We start from the raw sequence: 15,592 nt of genomic DNA, 5'->3' as shown, positions 1-15,592 counted from the left end.
AATTCTTTTGGGAATGTCTCTCCTCCCTCCACAGAAGTCTTCCTGGCTTCCAGGTACCACTGGAAGGTTTCAAGAAGGATGCAGATGGGAACAATCATAGCGTGGAGGAAAGGTTCTTAGAGAGAAGGCACTCTTGGGTACCTGGGGTCCTCAGTCTAAGTTGAATTTTATTTAAAAAAAAAAAAAAAAATCCCCGCTGCATGATTCCTATGAATAGCAACCTAGCAAGGACTTCACTTCTGACTGCAGTTTCCAAAGGCTCATGACACTTGCCAGTAGGGGCAAGGATCCCCTTCTAACTCTGTCACTGGCTTACCCTCCAGCAGATCCAGAGTGAGCTTCCAAAAAGCTTGCTGACATACCTGTTCCCCAGAACCCACCTGATTAATACTCCGGATACAATCCCTTTGGGTCTGGCAGCACAAGCCAACCAAGTCCCAAACCAGTTTATTAGTTTAACCAAAAGGTAAACAGATGATGGAGATGCAGAAAGACAAGCATGCGAGCAGCTAGAAGCATGACCCGGCTGTCCACCAGGAAACACGTGTCAGACATTTAAAGTGACATTAAATAAACGAGGCTATGTTTCATCTATTTGGAATTTCCATTGTCTTTAAAAAAGGTAAATATATATATTTTTACATTGCAGTATATAAATCTAGACTCTACATATACAGTATAAATACACATGGCGAGCACAGGGCACAACATGTATGTCTTGAAAGTCACACACTAAGCCAGGCCAATAGCTTTATGCTTTCTTTTTGACCTGCACACCAAGGCTGAGGCTACATTTACTTGAATCTCCATGACAGCTGCCACCCTGGCCATCTCTCCACCCAGCACAGAAGCACAAATCAGATATGCCTTGAACACAGAAGAAAGTGCTTTTCAACTAGTTGACCCCCAGTCGGTCCTTACAATGCACAGTCCTGTCGCATAGAAAGATGAGAGGAAATCAGAGGACTTCCTGGCTCATTCTTTGGTCCATTGCCACAAATCTCTAAACCTTCCCTGGTGCTTCTTACAGAGTTCACATGGCTGTTTATGCAACATAAACCCACACAACCTTTGAGAGCTGTCTTAACAGCATTAGGAGAGAAAAAAAAAAGCTCCATGTTACAATCTGCACTTCATATTCCGGGTTCGTTCTCTTTATTTTTGGAATAAAAACTGGTATTTTCAGAATTTTTTCTTAAAAAGGACAACATTCTGAAAGTGCTTCTTACATATGTCAATATTCCACATATGGCTTTTAGTTCAAACCTCAGCACAGCTCAGATATGGGAGAGTGAAATGTTCTTACTAGAGACAGAAAATGTCACTTAACAATGACACTGTGATAGCAAGTGTGGGGACCTGGAAAAAAAAATGTTACTAACTCCATCTGGAAGAATGTACCTCTCTGAGAAATGATTTAGATAACATATGTAGCCCCATCTCTTTCCCCATGACATGACTAGGCACAGTAATGCTATAAGAGTTAAGAGTAAATTCGGATGCCGTTATCAACAGGGAATGTCTTCCAAGGGGCTATTCACAGGGCAGTCGCTGTTCAGAAATCTTTCACAGGCTCAAAATGATCAAATGTAGTCAATCGCAGTAGAAATTTCCACACCTGAGAACAAATTGCACATAATATGGAGGTACCAGGATCCAGATGGCAGAGGACTCCAGACACACAGCTGTACATGCAAAAGGCAATCAGAAAAGGCAACGAAGTCGTGACATTCCAAGACAGATCAGGGTCCAAAGGAGCTGCCATTCTCTCGTGCTTTCTTTTCTGGCTGAAGGTTACCAAAGAACACAGCTATTTGTGCAATAATGATTATGATATGTTTGTTAGGGGTTAAAAAGAAACACAAAGGGGTTGCCAGAAACTGCAATGAGCTTGTGTCGACCGCAGAGGTGTCGTGATGGCTAGGCCAGCGAGGCACACGGGGCTCTTGAGCGCCCTTGGCCTTTCTGGGGCAGCAGAAAGTGGCAAATGCAGGCAGAGGTCAGAAGCCACCGACTCATCCAAACCCTTTCCAGAGTGGTCCTTCATTCAGCCTGTGGCAGTTCCAGCCTCTGCAGTTGTTTTTTATCTGGTGGCACTTGATTGAGAAAGTCATCCTCTCCCCTTATAAAAAATAAAGTTTGGACTTCTTGTAATACTGGCACAAAGGGCACTCTATTCCCAGGACTGATCCCCTTTGCTTGGAAGACGTGAGCCTGGGTTTTAGTTCCTTCTCCTTCCCTGTAAAAAGTGACCTCAACTTCTTAGGCCGTTGTGCAAATCTGTTTTTCCATAGTCCAGAATCTCCCATAAAGTCCCTCTTATACATTTATATATATATATATACACATACATACCACATATGTGTGCATATATATTATAAACGGGAATCATTTTGCACTTGTCTCAAATAAGTCAAAGAGAATCAGTGAATCGCTCATCCTTTTCCCACCAAATTCCTTTCCAATTTCGCCCCAGTGCCTACCATAGTGCTTTGCACACCACAGGCACTCAATATCGGCGACTTCACCCGTGATCCTCTAACACTGGATGGTAGTTGCAATCATCACAGCCTGTCCTCAGCCACACTCTGCCGTTGGCAAGTGAGGGGCCACGGTCCCTCCCCTCAGAGGGTGATTTTGCTGTGTCTGTTACTCCAGCAGCCCCGTTTAGCTGTCCTGGGCAACGTCAAGCTGGTCCGGCTACGCAGTTTCACTTGTTCTTCCATGGAGTTCTTTTTGCGTAAGATGAAGTCAAAGTTCACTTGGCTATTCATGGCATAAAAGACATTGGCAGAGTCTGGAATCACAAGTTCTGAAAAAGACAAGGAAGGAGAAGGTAGTCAGCTTGTGGGGGTCAGCCCAGGACTGACAGTGGTAGGTAGAAATCCTGCCTAGATCCAAAGCTGGGACCATGGCCCTTCGTCCCTGGAATGTTGCACCTAAACCAGACAATGACCATCGCCACTACCTTCAGAATTGGCTCCAACAACTTCACAATCCCAATCTTAAAAATTAAGTGCAAAAACGATTTGAGAAATTCACCCCTTGTGCAGGGCATGATGGCTCACGCATGTAATCCCAGTCCTTTGGGAGGCCAAGACGGGAGGATAACCTGAGGCCTGGCATTTGAGACCAGCCTGAGCAACAGAGCAAGACCCCCATCTCTACAAAAAAACTTTAAGAATTAACCAGTTGTGGTGGCATGCATCTGTAGTCCCAGCTACTCGGAAGGCTGAAGTAGGAGGATTACTTGACCTGTGCGAGTTCAAAGCTGCAGGGAGCTATGATTATATCACTGCACTCCAGCCTGGGCAACAGAGTGATACTTAAATAGAAATTCAACCCATGAACTAAATGTTCAAATACAGAATGTTAAAGCTAGAAGAATGTATAGTAGGGAACAGAAGCCAAGAGAAGCTAAAGGATATCCCAAGATCACAGCTGGAGACTGGCCCTGCTAGGATCGGAACCCAGGTTCCCTCTTCCTGCAGAGTTCATTTCCTACTCCACTATGTAGATTTTCTCAAAGATGAAGATAATGAAATGACGTGGAAAGATCAGAAAATCTACAACATTCCAGAACACTTTACTTACAACATCAAATAATTTTTTAAAGTAATCTCACATTAAACCAGCGTTTTTTTCCATTTGAGTCACTGCTTCATTCAGAACTTGTACTTTAATATTAAACAGCATTCAGCTTAAGACAGTGTAAGTGTGCTAACATTCCAACTATTTTCTTTTTTTATTTTCAATAAAAATAACTTCAATGATCCCACCTGGATATCTGTCGTCTTGAAATTATCAGTTACTTTGATTCACTTTTGTTTTTAAAAGAAAGTGTATAGTATTTGGCATGCAGGGGTCATGGGTATTTAAAAAAAAACAAATGGGATTAAAAACAAAAGAAAAGGTCAAATGTTCAAGTCTAGCCTTGTGGTGGTCAGGAGATAATCAGGGATGCCTCCGGTTGTGGGCCTAGATAAAGTGAGCCTTGAGGTAACCTGAAATGCTGAGATCCTGCAGCAGGGCTGATTGTGTTCAGGTTCTAAGTAACTGTGATACTAACAGTCCCTAAAGAACAACTCCCTCGAGGGGCTTCATGCTCCTGCCCACATATTCCCAGCTCGGTAACAATATTTCTCACAGTTACTGATCACTCAGTTCTTTCCCAAAACCCTTTCAGTACATATTTCCTGTTATCTATGAATCACCCTGTGACATATTAGAAGCCAGTGGGGCACTGTCTCCATGTAACTATTTAAGAACCAAGGCCCAGAGAGGTCAAGCAGCTTGCCTGAGACCACATACCTGGTGGGCAGAGCAGGATCTAGGCTGCACCTTGAGATTTCTGGATTTTTAGACCTACTGACCTCACCTTAGTGCTGTGTTACAGGCAATGTGGTAAAACTCGAGACTACTTTTGGGGCTTAGAATTTTAACTACAACTACATTTAGAGGTTATAACTCAGGAAGTTTTGCCCTACGGCCTGGGGCTCAGCTGAGTGAGTGAGAAAATGTCTAAGAGGAAGCTGAAAAGGGATTTTCTCAGAGGCTGTAGCTTTTCATCTCTAGGAAAAGGTACTATTCTAATTTCAGCCACTCTCCTCCAAGCTCTGGGTGATGTGCTGGTCCCATAGCCCAGCTTGTGTAAGTCTTCCTTTCACAGGTAGGGGGCGCTGCTTGCTGGTGAACAGAGCCCTACATAAGATGTGTGCGATGGTTGGAGTCTGTCAGCAAAAAAGGTTGGCCTCGGTCAACAATATTTGCTGCTCCTGCATTTGAAGAGACTTTCCTGACAGAGTCACTTTCTATAGCATGACAAGTTAGGCTTATCTGTCACCCTGTTTCCTCCTATCAACAAACACAACCCCCATTCAAATGAGCAAGCAGATACATTCAGGGGTGACTGACTATCTGCACAGTCTTCACGACAGGGATTTCTTTAAATGACGTGCTCCCAGGCTTGTTGAAGGCCTTTCCCAGATCACCAGCTCTTAGTCTCAATTATTGTGAGAAAAAGAACCTCTGAATTAGAGGCGTTTGCCATTTGAAGGCTGGTCATGAATAAAGATGCAACCTCTCATAAGTGATTAACTGAAACAATGAGAAATGATGATAGGAACTGCTGTGTCTCAGGTTCGCCACATGACTGAAGAATGCATTATGGGGTAAGGGAAACCTGTGGCCATCTGTAAAACCCAACAGACTCCCCTCCCACCTCCTGACATGGGGAGAGACCTCGTCCAGAAAACTCTGGATGAGTTCATAAAGCTTGAGCAGAAGAAACACTCAGCAAAACCGCAGGACCAACAGGAGTTGGAGGTGGGGAACACCCTGCCCTAAGAAGGAACCCGGCCCACCTTTGTCCTCCGAGATGACCTGCACCAGCTCATACTCCTCGGCCGGGTCCGAGTCCAGATTGTGCTTCAGCATGGCTCTCTGGATCACGGCAGGGGTCTTATCCTGGCTCGTCAACTGCAAAGACAACAGATGGGTTTGTCCAGCGTTTAGCTTTGTGTATGCTTCCTGAGAGCTTCCCTGACCTTCTTATTCTGCTGTCTTGTGCTGTGCAGGCCTCTCCGGGAAGAATGGACGCATGGAATGAGAATGACTACTGGGTTCCAGTCATGGCTCCATCCATAGTAGAAAAGATGACAGTCAAGTTGCCTTATTTCTGAGTCACAGTGTCCTCCGCTATTAAAATGGAGAAATATCTGCCTTGTCGATCTCCCCCACACTGGTTAGAGGCCCAGTCAAAGAATACACATGTAAAAACCGTCAAGCATTACCAGTTCTGAGCCCAAATTATCCCACATGGTGAACAGCATCTTAGCACTGGTTATGACCTGTGAGGCAAAAATGGCTACAGTTCTGCCTATTGTCCATTTCAAAAGGCACAGAGACCCTATGCTCAGCAATTTCACTCGTAGGTATTCACCAGGAAGAATAAAAATCTATGTCCACCAAAACACTTGTACACAAACATTCACAGCAGACTTATTCTTAACAGCTAAAAACTAGAATCAATCTGAATCCCTACCAACAGGAGAATGAATAGAGAAATTGCAGCATATTCACAACAGAATACTACTGAGCAGTGGAAAGGAACTAAGAACCAACACATGCAACAATGTGGATAAGCCTCAAAAAACATTATGTTCAGCAAAAGAAACCAGGCACAGGATGACCTTCTCTCAGGTCCCTTCCTATTGTGGGAGCTTTCTGTCTTAATAAATTCTACTTTAGGTTGGGCACAGTGGCTCATGCCTATAATCCTAGCACTGTGGGAGGCCGAGGTGAGAGGATTGCCTGAGCCCCCGGGTTCAAGACCAGCCTGGGCAACTTAGCAAGACCTCATCTCTACAATACATAAAAAACAAAAACAAAAACAAAAAACTAGCTGGGCATGGTAGCATGTGCCTGTAGTTCCAGCTACTTAAAAGGCTGAGGCAGAAGGATCACCTGAGCCCAGCAGGTCGAGGCTGCAATGACTGTGAGTGTGCCACTGCACTCCAGCCTGAGTGACAGAGTGAGACTCCCACTCAAAAAATAAAATAAAATAAATCCTACTTAAAAAAAAAAAAGAAAGAAACCAGGCACAAAATTACATATTGGCAGGACACCGTGGCTCACGCCTGTAATCCCAGCACTTTGGGAGGCCAAGGCGAGAAAATTGCTTGAGCCCAGGAGTTCAAGATCAGCCCAGGCAACATAATGAGACTTGTCGCTACCAAAAAAAAAAAAAAAAAAATAGAAAAATAAGCTGGGCATGCGCAGTGGCATGTGTCCGTGGTCCCAGCTACTTCAGAGGCAGAGGCAGAAGGATCGTCTGAGCCCAGGAGGTTGAGGCTCTAGTGAGCCGTGATTCTACCACTACACTCCAGCCTGGGCAACAGGGTGAAACCCTGAATCAAAAAAAAAATTACATATTACATATTGTTGGAGTCTATTCTTTTAAAAACAGGAAAACCTGATCTGTGGCATGAGAAAACTAACTTCAAGGTTAAGGAGGGCTTGAGTGTTAGGGGCACAAGGGAATTTGGTTGGCAGAATAAGAATGTTATTTACCTATGTTTGGGATGGTGGTTACACACATGTAAACAGTTATTAAAACTCAAGAAGTGAAGATTTCAGATGTAATATGTAACTGTATGCAAACTATGCTTTAACAAAAATCAGTTTCTGAGTGTTTTAAAGCCACAAGGAAAGGTTTCCCTTCTCCCCAGTTCCAATTTTCTCCCTGTCACCTCTGCCACCAGCCAGCTGCCTGCAGGGTCTTCGAAACAACAGGAAAATGAGATGGGCTTACGTGCCTTACTTTGGGTGGTTTCTTTAAACGTGAAAGAAGTGGATGAAAACTCCGATTATTCTTACTTAAAAATAAAAGCTGTTGCCACAAGAGGCAAGAGGGCGACAGAGAGAGCCCCACGCACATACAAAGTCAAACGGCCTCCAGGAAACCCTTCCGCTGTGAGTTAAGGGTGGCAGTGCCTGGATCCCTCCCTCTGATCTGGGGCAGCAGCTGGTGTTTGGGATTCGATGAACAACATGCATTACAATGAGGTCCTTGTGAGCAACAGGGCTCTGTTCACTTGTCTATTGCCAAAACATCTGGCATATTCATTTGCAAGAAAAAAATAGGTGCACACAAAATTCTGAAAGAGGAAAATGTTTCCTGAGAGCCTAAAGAAAACAGTCCCCCAGCAGGGTCCAACGGGCCTACTAGCAGAAAGCCAAAGATGAAAGGACAGCATCTGGGGACAAAGGTGAGGCCGAGGTGTAGTTGTACCAGACAGCCAGGCTGCCTGCCTTCTCTTAGCCTTAAACTTCCCCAGGTGTATCCACATGGCGATGGAATGGACAAGAGCTTTCCTCATGGGTTTATTACTTTGTACCATAAAAGCTACTGAAGGGAACCAATGATTACAAGTAATAGTAACAGCTCAATCATGCCTCCCAGTACTGATACAACGAACCAGTGCTGCCCAACAGATGTAGAATGTAAGCTACGTGTCTAAACTGAAGTTTCTAGCAGCCACATTTTAAAAGTGTTCTAAAGTGATATTTTATCTCAATACATCCAAAATATTATATCAGCCTATAATCACACATAAAGTGCTAAGGTGATCATTTGCATTTTTTTATACTAAGCCTTCAAAGTCTGGTGTGCATTTTACTCTCACAGCTCATGTCAATGTCCACGAGTGTCCAGCAGCCACTGCACTGAATGGCCAGGGATGGAATGACGCATGGGTGTCACCTTCCTGTGCCTTCCCATGACTGTCAGTGCTGTATTCCCTGGGAGAGGGGATCTCGGGAGACTGCCTCTGAGGTTGATGTAATGGAGGGAAAGATCATCTAGAAAGTGATGGCTATGGTGGCAGAAGGAAGACATTTACCCGTGGTCATTGAGGAGGTGACTTCACAAGAGTTAAAATGTTGTTTCCCCTTTATTTATTTATTTTTTTAGCGATAAGGGTCTTTCTCTGTTAATCAGGCTGGGGTGTAGTGGTGTGATTATAGCTCACTTAAGCCTCAAGCAATCCTCCTACCTCAGCCTCTCAAAGTATTGGGACTACAGGCTTGAGCCACACATCTGGCCTGTCCTACTTTCTGTGGAAGAACCTGGACTCAAGGGACATTAGTCTTTCCCACAGAGGAAGTCTTCTAAAGGCCAGCGGTTCTCCATGAATGTATAATCTATGGTTCCTGGGGTCCCTGAGACCTTTGAGAGGATCCATGAGATTGAAATTAATTTCATAATAATACTAAGATGCTGTTTATCTGTTCACTTGTATTTACATTTGTGTTACTACTGCAAAAGCAACAGCATAAATCAGTGCAGTGGTGCCTAACTATACTACAGTCATTGGTCTGCAATGCTCTGTATTCACAGGAAAAACAAAACAAAGCCAGTTTCACTGTGAGCTCAACAAAGATTCCAGAAGACTTGCAAAAATGTAAAGCAATGCTACTCTTCTCACCCAATCATCTTTGGAAAAAAGAAAAGATATTTTTCATTTAAAAATATAATTAACATGCAATGTGTTCATTATATTTGAAATGAAATTATAAACATTTTGAAAATTTCTCAGTTTTTGTATTTAATATAGTAAATATCAATAGCTACAATCCACATAGCCTAAAGCCCTTTGGAATAGTCAATATTTTTTCGGCGTATAAAGGGGTCATGAGACCAAAAGTTTGAAAGCAATTAGTCTCGGCTGAACCTGGTTGATTTATTTCCACCCTCCAGTAAACAGCACACAGCCACAATAATTTCACCAAGGGAATTCCTGTGGAGCAGTTTCTCTTTAGGCCACCAGACCAGTGTGTGTCTCTCCAGAATGAGCCCGTGAGGCGGCTGGGAGACTTTTTCTGAAAGGTGAGTGGTGTCACCTGGAGCAAAATCAAAGGCCATGGGAAAGGCTGGTAGAAGGTGTGACTGTCTCAAGGGCAGCGGCATGCTGAGGAAAGAGGCATCTTGGGCAGGCAGGGAATCCTCTATGAAGCACCCTCTCGACACTAGACAGCACACACAACCCCGACTCCTCCCGGGCAGGAGGGGCTTTTGTAAAATACCCTCCATGGTTCCCCAAGACAGAGCTGATCTGACCAGGTATGCCCCAAAGCATCACTGTTGAGTGCAGAGACGCCGCAGAGTGATATACAGGCAAACAGACCACAGTGAAGCATAACAACACTGTGCGGCCTGGGCTTCCCAGCAGCTCTTCCTCCTCTCTGGGGCTCCTTTATCAGACCTTTCCTTGTGGCCACTTGACTTCTGCCTCATCCTGCAGGACCAGATCCACCCTGTGGGGCCAGACAACGCCCAGCAGTTGACGCCAGCACCAGCCTTGCACCGCCCATACTTCTGACCATCTGTTAGACAATGCCATCTGGATGGCCTTCAGCTACCTCTGATTTAAATGCCCCTGAAACCCCTCTTCTGGTTCTTCCCATCTCACTTGACAGACCCACCAGCCACCGAGCTGCCCGCACAGCTTCTAGTCCTCCCTCCTCCTCATCCCACAACGGTAATCCAAAGGCTGGTGACGCAGTAAATGGCTCCGGTGCTGCTGCCTCATAAAAAGCTTTCCAACTCCCTACTGTCTCTAGCCATGTGACCATCAACTAAGCCCTTATCATCCCCTACATGGAACATGCCAGCAGCTTCCCAACGCGCTGCCCTGCCTCTGATCCACCCCACACTCCGGCAACAAGCCTCCACAATGCCAGTCACTTCTCTGACGAGCAGGACTGACCACGACCTAAAAGGTTCCCATTCCCACAGGATGAACACAAACTCCTCTGTGTGGGTCCCAGGCCCTTTCTGATGCGAAGTTCCTCAAGCCAGGAATGTCTCATTCATCTGCCCATCCTCAGAGCCTGGTCCAGGGACCAGTACGCAACACACATTCAATATTTTGTTGATTTAATAAATGCCCGGGAAAGCTTTTCTCTGTAACACTAAAAGACTCTGCCTCCACACCACTTACGCCATATTCCGCGTGCCCTCAAAGGGGCGTGTGAGGAAAATGAGGAGACATGAAATCAGTGGTAGGACTGTGTTGCAACGGAGAAGCTGATTTTCAATATATGATCCCCTATAAACTAAGGAGTCTATTCTTGTAACAAACATACTTGGCCTTACACACCCAAGGAACTGCCATGAGAAGCTCTCTGTCTGTATTCCACAAGACTGCCATTATTAAAAACATTTTTGCAATTATCCTTAAACAGTTTTTACAAGAAGCTCAATGAGTTCAGTATCCTTTCTTCACAAGCACAGCTCCTTACTTGACCCAACCTATGTCACCAGCTTGATCATCTACTTAATTAACTAGGTTGGTCCCAAATGGTTAAAGGACAAAAAGTTGCCTCCAGAGAGTGCACTGCTAAGAATGTGTGGAAATTCAACGCTAAGTCCAGACATAATTCCACAGAAAGACTCCAAGAAGGTGTCAAGCAGTGGTTTCTTCCCCGGAATACATTTATACAGTCACCCAGACTGATAATTTTAAAGAGTGATACTGACCCGAATGAATACATTTTAGCATTCTTTAAGATGTAGAACGATATCCTACATGCACTGTTAGTGGATACCTTTTTATATAAATACACCATTCATCTACACCAAGGAGACTTGGAATGTAGACATACCCATTTCGTGTGAGCGCATGCACGCATATGCTACTATCGTGTGTATGTGGGGTGGCGATTGCCACGGAAGCCCGCTCCTCACCATGATGCTCTTGTACATGTTGCCGTTGTTGTCCTCCACGCTGATGCGGATGATGCAGGTGTCTTCGTTCTGTTGGTTGTAAACGGGAGGCAGCACAGTCGAGGTAATGGACGTCACAGAGACAGAGCGCTTGTGGATTTTAGGGTTGTTGTTGCAGGACGGAGGGGAGGAGAGGGGGTTGATTAAGGACGACATCCCTGAGGAATTTGTGTCCATGGAATGGATGGAGGAACATGAGGAGGAAGACTCGGAGAGCTGGAAGAGCAAGCACACCCCAGAAGGAAACAGATCAGAACCTTGGCCAACTGCAGGCTTTGCAACTTTCAAAGCAGAGGTAGTTATCGAGACCAATATTTCCTCCACAACAGCCCACAGCATGCATGCATGCATCTTGTCCCTGGTGCAAGCACCCCCCAACCTCACCAGTGACTCAGTGGGACTAATTGTTCATGTGAGGCAAGGTTCTCGGGTTTCCCTGGTTTTTAGTTGTTCTTATGGACGTTCACCAGCAGATGGCAGCAGATACTAGAAACTGGAGGCAATATGAGCTCCTGAAGGAAGTCAGATGCTTACAGGGCTGGGGGAAGGAAGCCTTGGCAACAGTTGACTCAGCCCTAACACAATCAGATTTTGTAGTAGGAGAAAAAGGTCTGTATTTTTAGAAGTTTTAAAGATAGGGACGACAGATTCTACAGCTCTGCATGGAACATTAGTGCTAAAAAGGCCCTTGGAGATCATCTGCTCCCTTTCCACTGCTGAGGAACCTGAGACCCAGAGAGAAAAACAGGCTCCAGGGTCACACGGCTAGCTAATAGCACCCCCAGGATGAGCACCCACGTTCCCTGACTCCCACAGCTGTGATCACAGGCCAAGCACGTAGCCAAGGCTCAGCCTGCTGTTGCTAACATGGTATATTAACATAACAGGCCGCTACCTTGAGATGTTCTGTATGTGAGGTTTATGATTTCATATATTTTATCTCATTTGATCTCACAGCTGTCTTGTGAACAAAATGCAGAGCATAAAAAAGTGAGGAGAATAAACTTCAGAGAAATAAAGTGACTTGCCCAAGGGAACACAGTCTTTCAGCAGCTTTGCCACAGTACACATTTGCTGCCTGAACCAACTCTACGCATTTTCACGTCATATATTCAGGGCAATTAAGGAATGACATACTACAGCTAACATGCTTTTCTGATTAACTAAACATCTATCATATGTGTACTACCAAGTACCACAGAAAGAGGTTGCCTAACACTTATCAGGAGTTATTTTAAAAATCATTAGCTTGAATAATTTTAAGTATCAATTCTTACTGTAGAAAAGAGTAAATAATGTCTTGGAATGAGTTAAGCTAAATTATACCATATCAATCCTATTAGAATACTCTAGAAATAATTTAAAAACCAAATAACATTAATTTCTTTTCTACTACCTGCCCTGTCATGGAAACAGAGTATAGACTGCTTTTAGATCATTCGGCTTCTGAGTGAAAGAGAGTCCACTTTATCTTATTTCCTATGGACTACTTCTTCCTGTGGCATGACCATATATTAAATTCTACTGCATAAAGTGGTTAATTAGAGCCATCAAGCTGATGTGAGAACTCTGATAGGTGGGCGTCCAATTGTGGCCCTATCATAGCATGGTTTGGTTACATTTTGTGTTTTGAGGCTGTTTTTTTTTTCTTATGTTCCCAAGTGAATCAACTTAGTGACTCAGTTTGAGGGCTGATGGTGGATACTTTTAATAGCATAGCTTTGCTTGCAGGTATATTAGCCAAGAGGGTCCATTTTCCAATTATTGGTTTAATTTTTTACTTGCAGTTCCCTCTATAGAAACTCTTATTCCTTTGTGAAATTTTCCATGATTCTCATGACATTTATAACTAAAGATACAGCCATGAGGATGCCTGGGTTACAGCAGCTCTACACAGACTGTCGGATGAGCCTCCAAATTATTCATGAGAGCTTAAGCAGTGAGGAGCAAGTGTGAAAATCAACGGTTGAGAAACCATGATCAAGGGAATGAAGAAAGGAATGCAAGTAACTTCACTTTTATTTTATTTTATTTTTTGTGAATAAATCAAGTTTATTAAATAAGACACTGAAAACAATTATCAGGTTGAGAAAAGATCTTTAGAAATAATGGAATCATATGTACATACATATAGCAAATCCAGTCAGATTGGCATGGGGTTTCTTTCTATCCAGAAACCAAACTCACATTATGAATTATCCTCTTACTTGAGAGAATAGCTCCAATCTATGAAGTTCATTATCCTAACTCCAGGGTTGGGAACTTTACTGTTTATGTTGAGAGGTTTTGATTTTAAACAAATAAACAAACAAAAAAGGTGCAATTATTAAATTTCAAAGTTAAAACAGAGCCCTTATTTATCTAAAATTAGGTTAGAATTTAGCTAAATCTCTCCTTAACATAAAAATGCAACTAATAATCATCTCAGGTAATTCTGACTTTTTGCCATCTGTAGATTTTTGTGCTGCCCTATCTGGACAAACAACAATCTTTCAGTTAACTAAGAAAAGTTAACTCTTTCTGATAACATAGGGCAGCACTTCACTTTTAAGAAGAGCAACCTCATTGTGGGAAAGAAAAGGCGGCAGCCTGCAGGGCTGCTGGGGAGGAGAGCTATCACAATCTCCAGAGCAGGAGGGGATTGTGGAGGGGAGCCGGGTCCAGCTACGCACTGAGCAGGAGAGCTGAGGGCCTTTCCAGTGAGCACACAGGAAGACTGCAGCCCAGGAACTCTTGTATCCAAGTCAGTGACTCATGGTAAAATCTATAGAAATTTATGCCTCTGAGAAAGGTTCATTTAGAGATTAAAAGCCACAACTTGTACAAGAAATGAAAGAGTCAGTGTGATAAGAGATGGCACAAAAAGGCTACATCGAGGGGTGGCAGATGACAGCACTTGGGCTTCTGGACAGTTCTAAAGGGGATGTTCTAGATCAACATACATGTCCATTGCCCCACCAGGTATGGCTGAGATCTCACCTCCTTCCCGGAGAGACAGGAGAAATCCCATAGAGCTGTGAGTGAGAGCTCAGCTATCAATTCCCTATAATGTCCACGATCAGCAATGGCGCCTCCAAAGCACAAGAAGCTGTGACAAAGTGAACACTGAGACCTCCTTCCAGAGTCCAACAAATCCAGTGCCATATGTCAAATCACAAGAAATTATTCCCTCCCGGTTTAGGAAACATGACCAGTTGGGAGGTATCTTCAGAGCTTCCCCCCAGTTTTGGAGCATGAAGGATTTTGCCCCTGGATTTCCAAGCAGAAGGGTGAGAAATCCCACTGGGCAGCAGCGGAGTCACCTTGGTCTGATAAGGCCTGAGTAAGATGCCCTGCTTGGGTGGCTATTTGGTGACAAAGTCACTTGAGGGTTCCCAGGTTGCCACTGTTGCTTCTAACACCACGTGAAGCAACACAGAGGCCCCCTTCCAGGGCAGCAGACAGAACCCAGATAATGGACGTAAGCCAACACTCAACCTCATGGGCCTGGGCAGAAGCTTCGGGGCCAAAGGTCAAGTCTGGCTGGTCCGAAATCTCCCCAAAAGGTGCAAACTCTAGTCCTGTCAAAGTTGATATCTCTGATACAAGCTCCTTGACCAACAGATTGAAGCACATTTATACAGAAGATCAAGACTGATACTGAGCCGGGCTCGGTGGCTCAGCCTGTAATCCCGTGCCTTTGTGAGGCTGAAAGTGAGTGGACTGCCTGAGCCCGCGGGTTCGAGACCCGCCTGGGCAGCGAGACCTCATCTCTACAATAAATCAAAAATCAGCTGGGCGTGGTAGCACATGCCTGTAATTCTGGCTACTCGGAAGGCTGAGGCGGAAGGATTGCCGGAGCCCAGCAGGTCGAGGTTGCGGTGGCCGGGAGCGGCCACTGCACTCCAGTCTGGGTAACAGAGTGAGACTCCAACTCCAAAAAAAAAAAAAAAAGACTGATACTGGTTTTAAAATTTGTATTTATACAGTCATGAGATGGAAACTCTCCCATCCAAGTACTAACCAGGCCTGACCCTGCTTCGCTTCCGAGATCAGACGAGATCGGGTGCGTTCAGGGTGGTAGGACCATAGACTAAATAGCAACTCTCTATGGGAATTCTTCTATCCCCTCTCATCACTGTCCTTTTTCCAATCATCATAGATTGTATCACTGTTGCCATACCTCATCCTCCTTGCATCCACATCCTTTGTCCTGAGATTTCATGGTTCCTCCCACTAAAAATGGGGCATGTTTCCCTGCCTCATTTACTCATGTGGGATTTGGCCACATGACTGCTTTACACAATGGAATGTTCGAAGATCCGA

The 15,592-nt window shown here is 44.4% G+C and overlaps 1 protein-coding gene across 4 annotated transcripts in view; it reads right to left on the bottom strand.

Moving 5' to 3' along the window:
* Window positions 1-402: 402 nt before the first annotated feature.
* Window positions 403-15,592, bottom strand: part of RGL1 (ral guanine nucleotide dissociation stimulator like 1) — a 263,517-nt gene continuing 248,327 nt past the window's right edge. For 2 of the 4 annotated variants that reach the window (XM_008074430.2, XM_008074431.2), the window contains 3 exons: window positions 11,249-11,503; window positions 5,364-5,478; window positions 403-2,812 (listed from right to left, as the gene is read on the bottom strand). In XM_008074430.2, coding sequence (XP_008072621.1) covers window positions 2,625-2,812; window positions 5,364-5,478; window positions 11,249-11,503 — 558 coding nt within the window. In that variant the 3' untranslated portion in view covers window positions 403-2,624. The remainder of the gene's footprint in view (window positions 2,813-5,363; window positions 5,479-11,248; window positions 11,504-15,592) is intronic. The other 2 variants (XM_021707212.1, XM_021707213.1) reach the window with 2 other exon arrangements.

Source organism: Carlito syrichta, unplaced genomic scaffold, assembly GCF_000164805.1.
Source record: "Carlito syrichta isolate Samal-C Ts95f unplaced genomic scaffold, Tarsius_syrichta-2.0.1 Scaffold316427, whole genome shotgun sequence".
Taxonomy (NCBI): Eukaryota; Metazoa; Chordata; class Mammalia; order Primates; family Tarsiidae; genus Carlito; species Carlito syrichta.
Note: the sequence above shows the minus strand (reverse complement) of the source record. Positions and strands in the feature narration are given on the sequence as shown.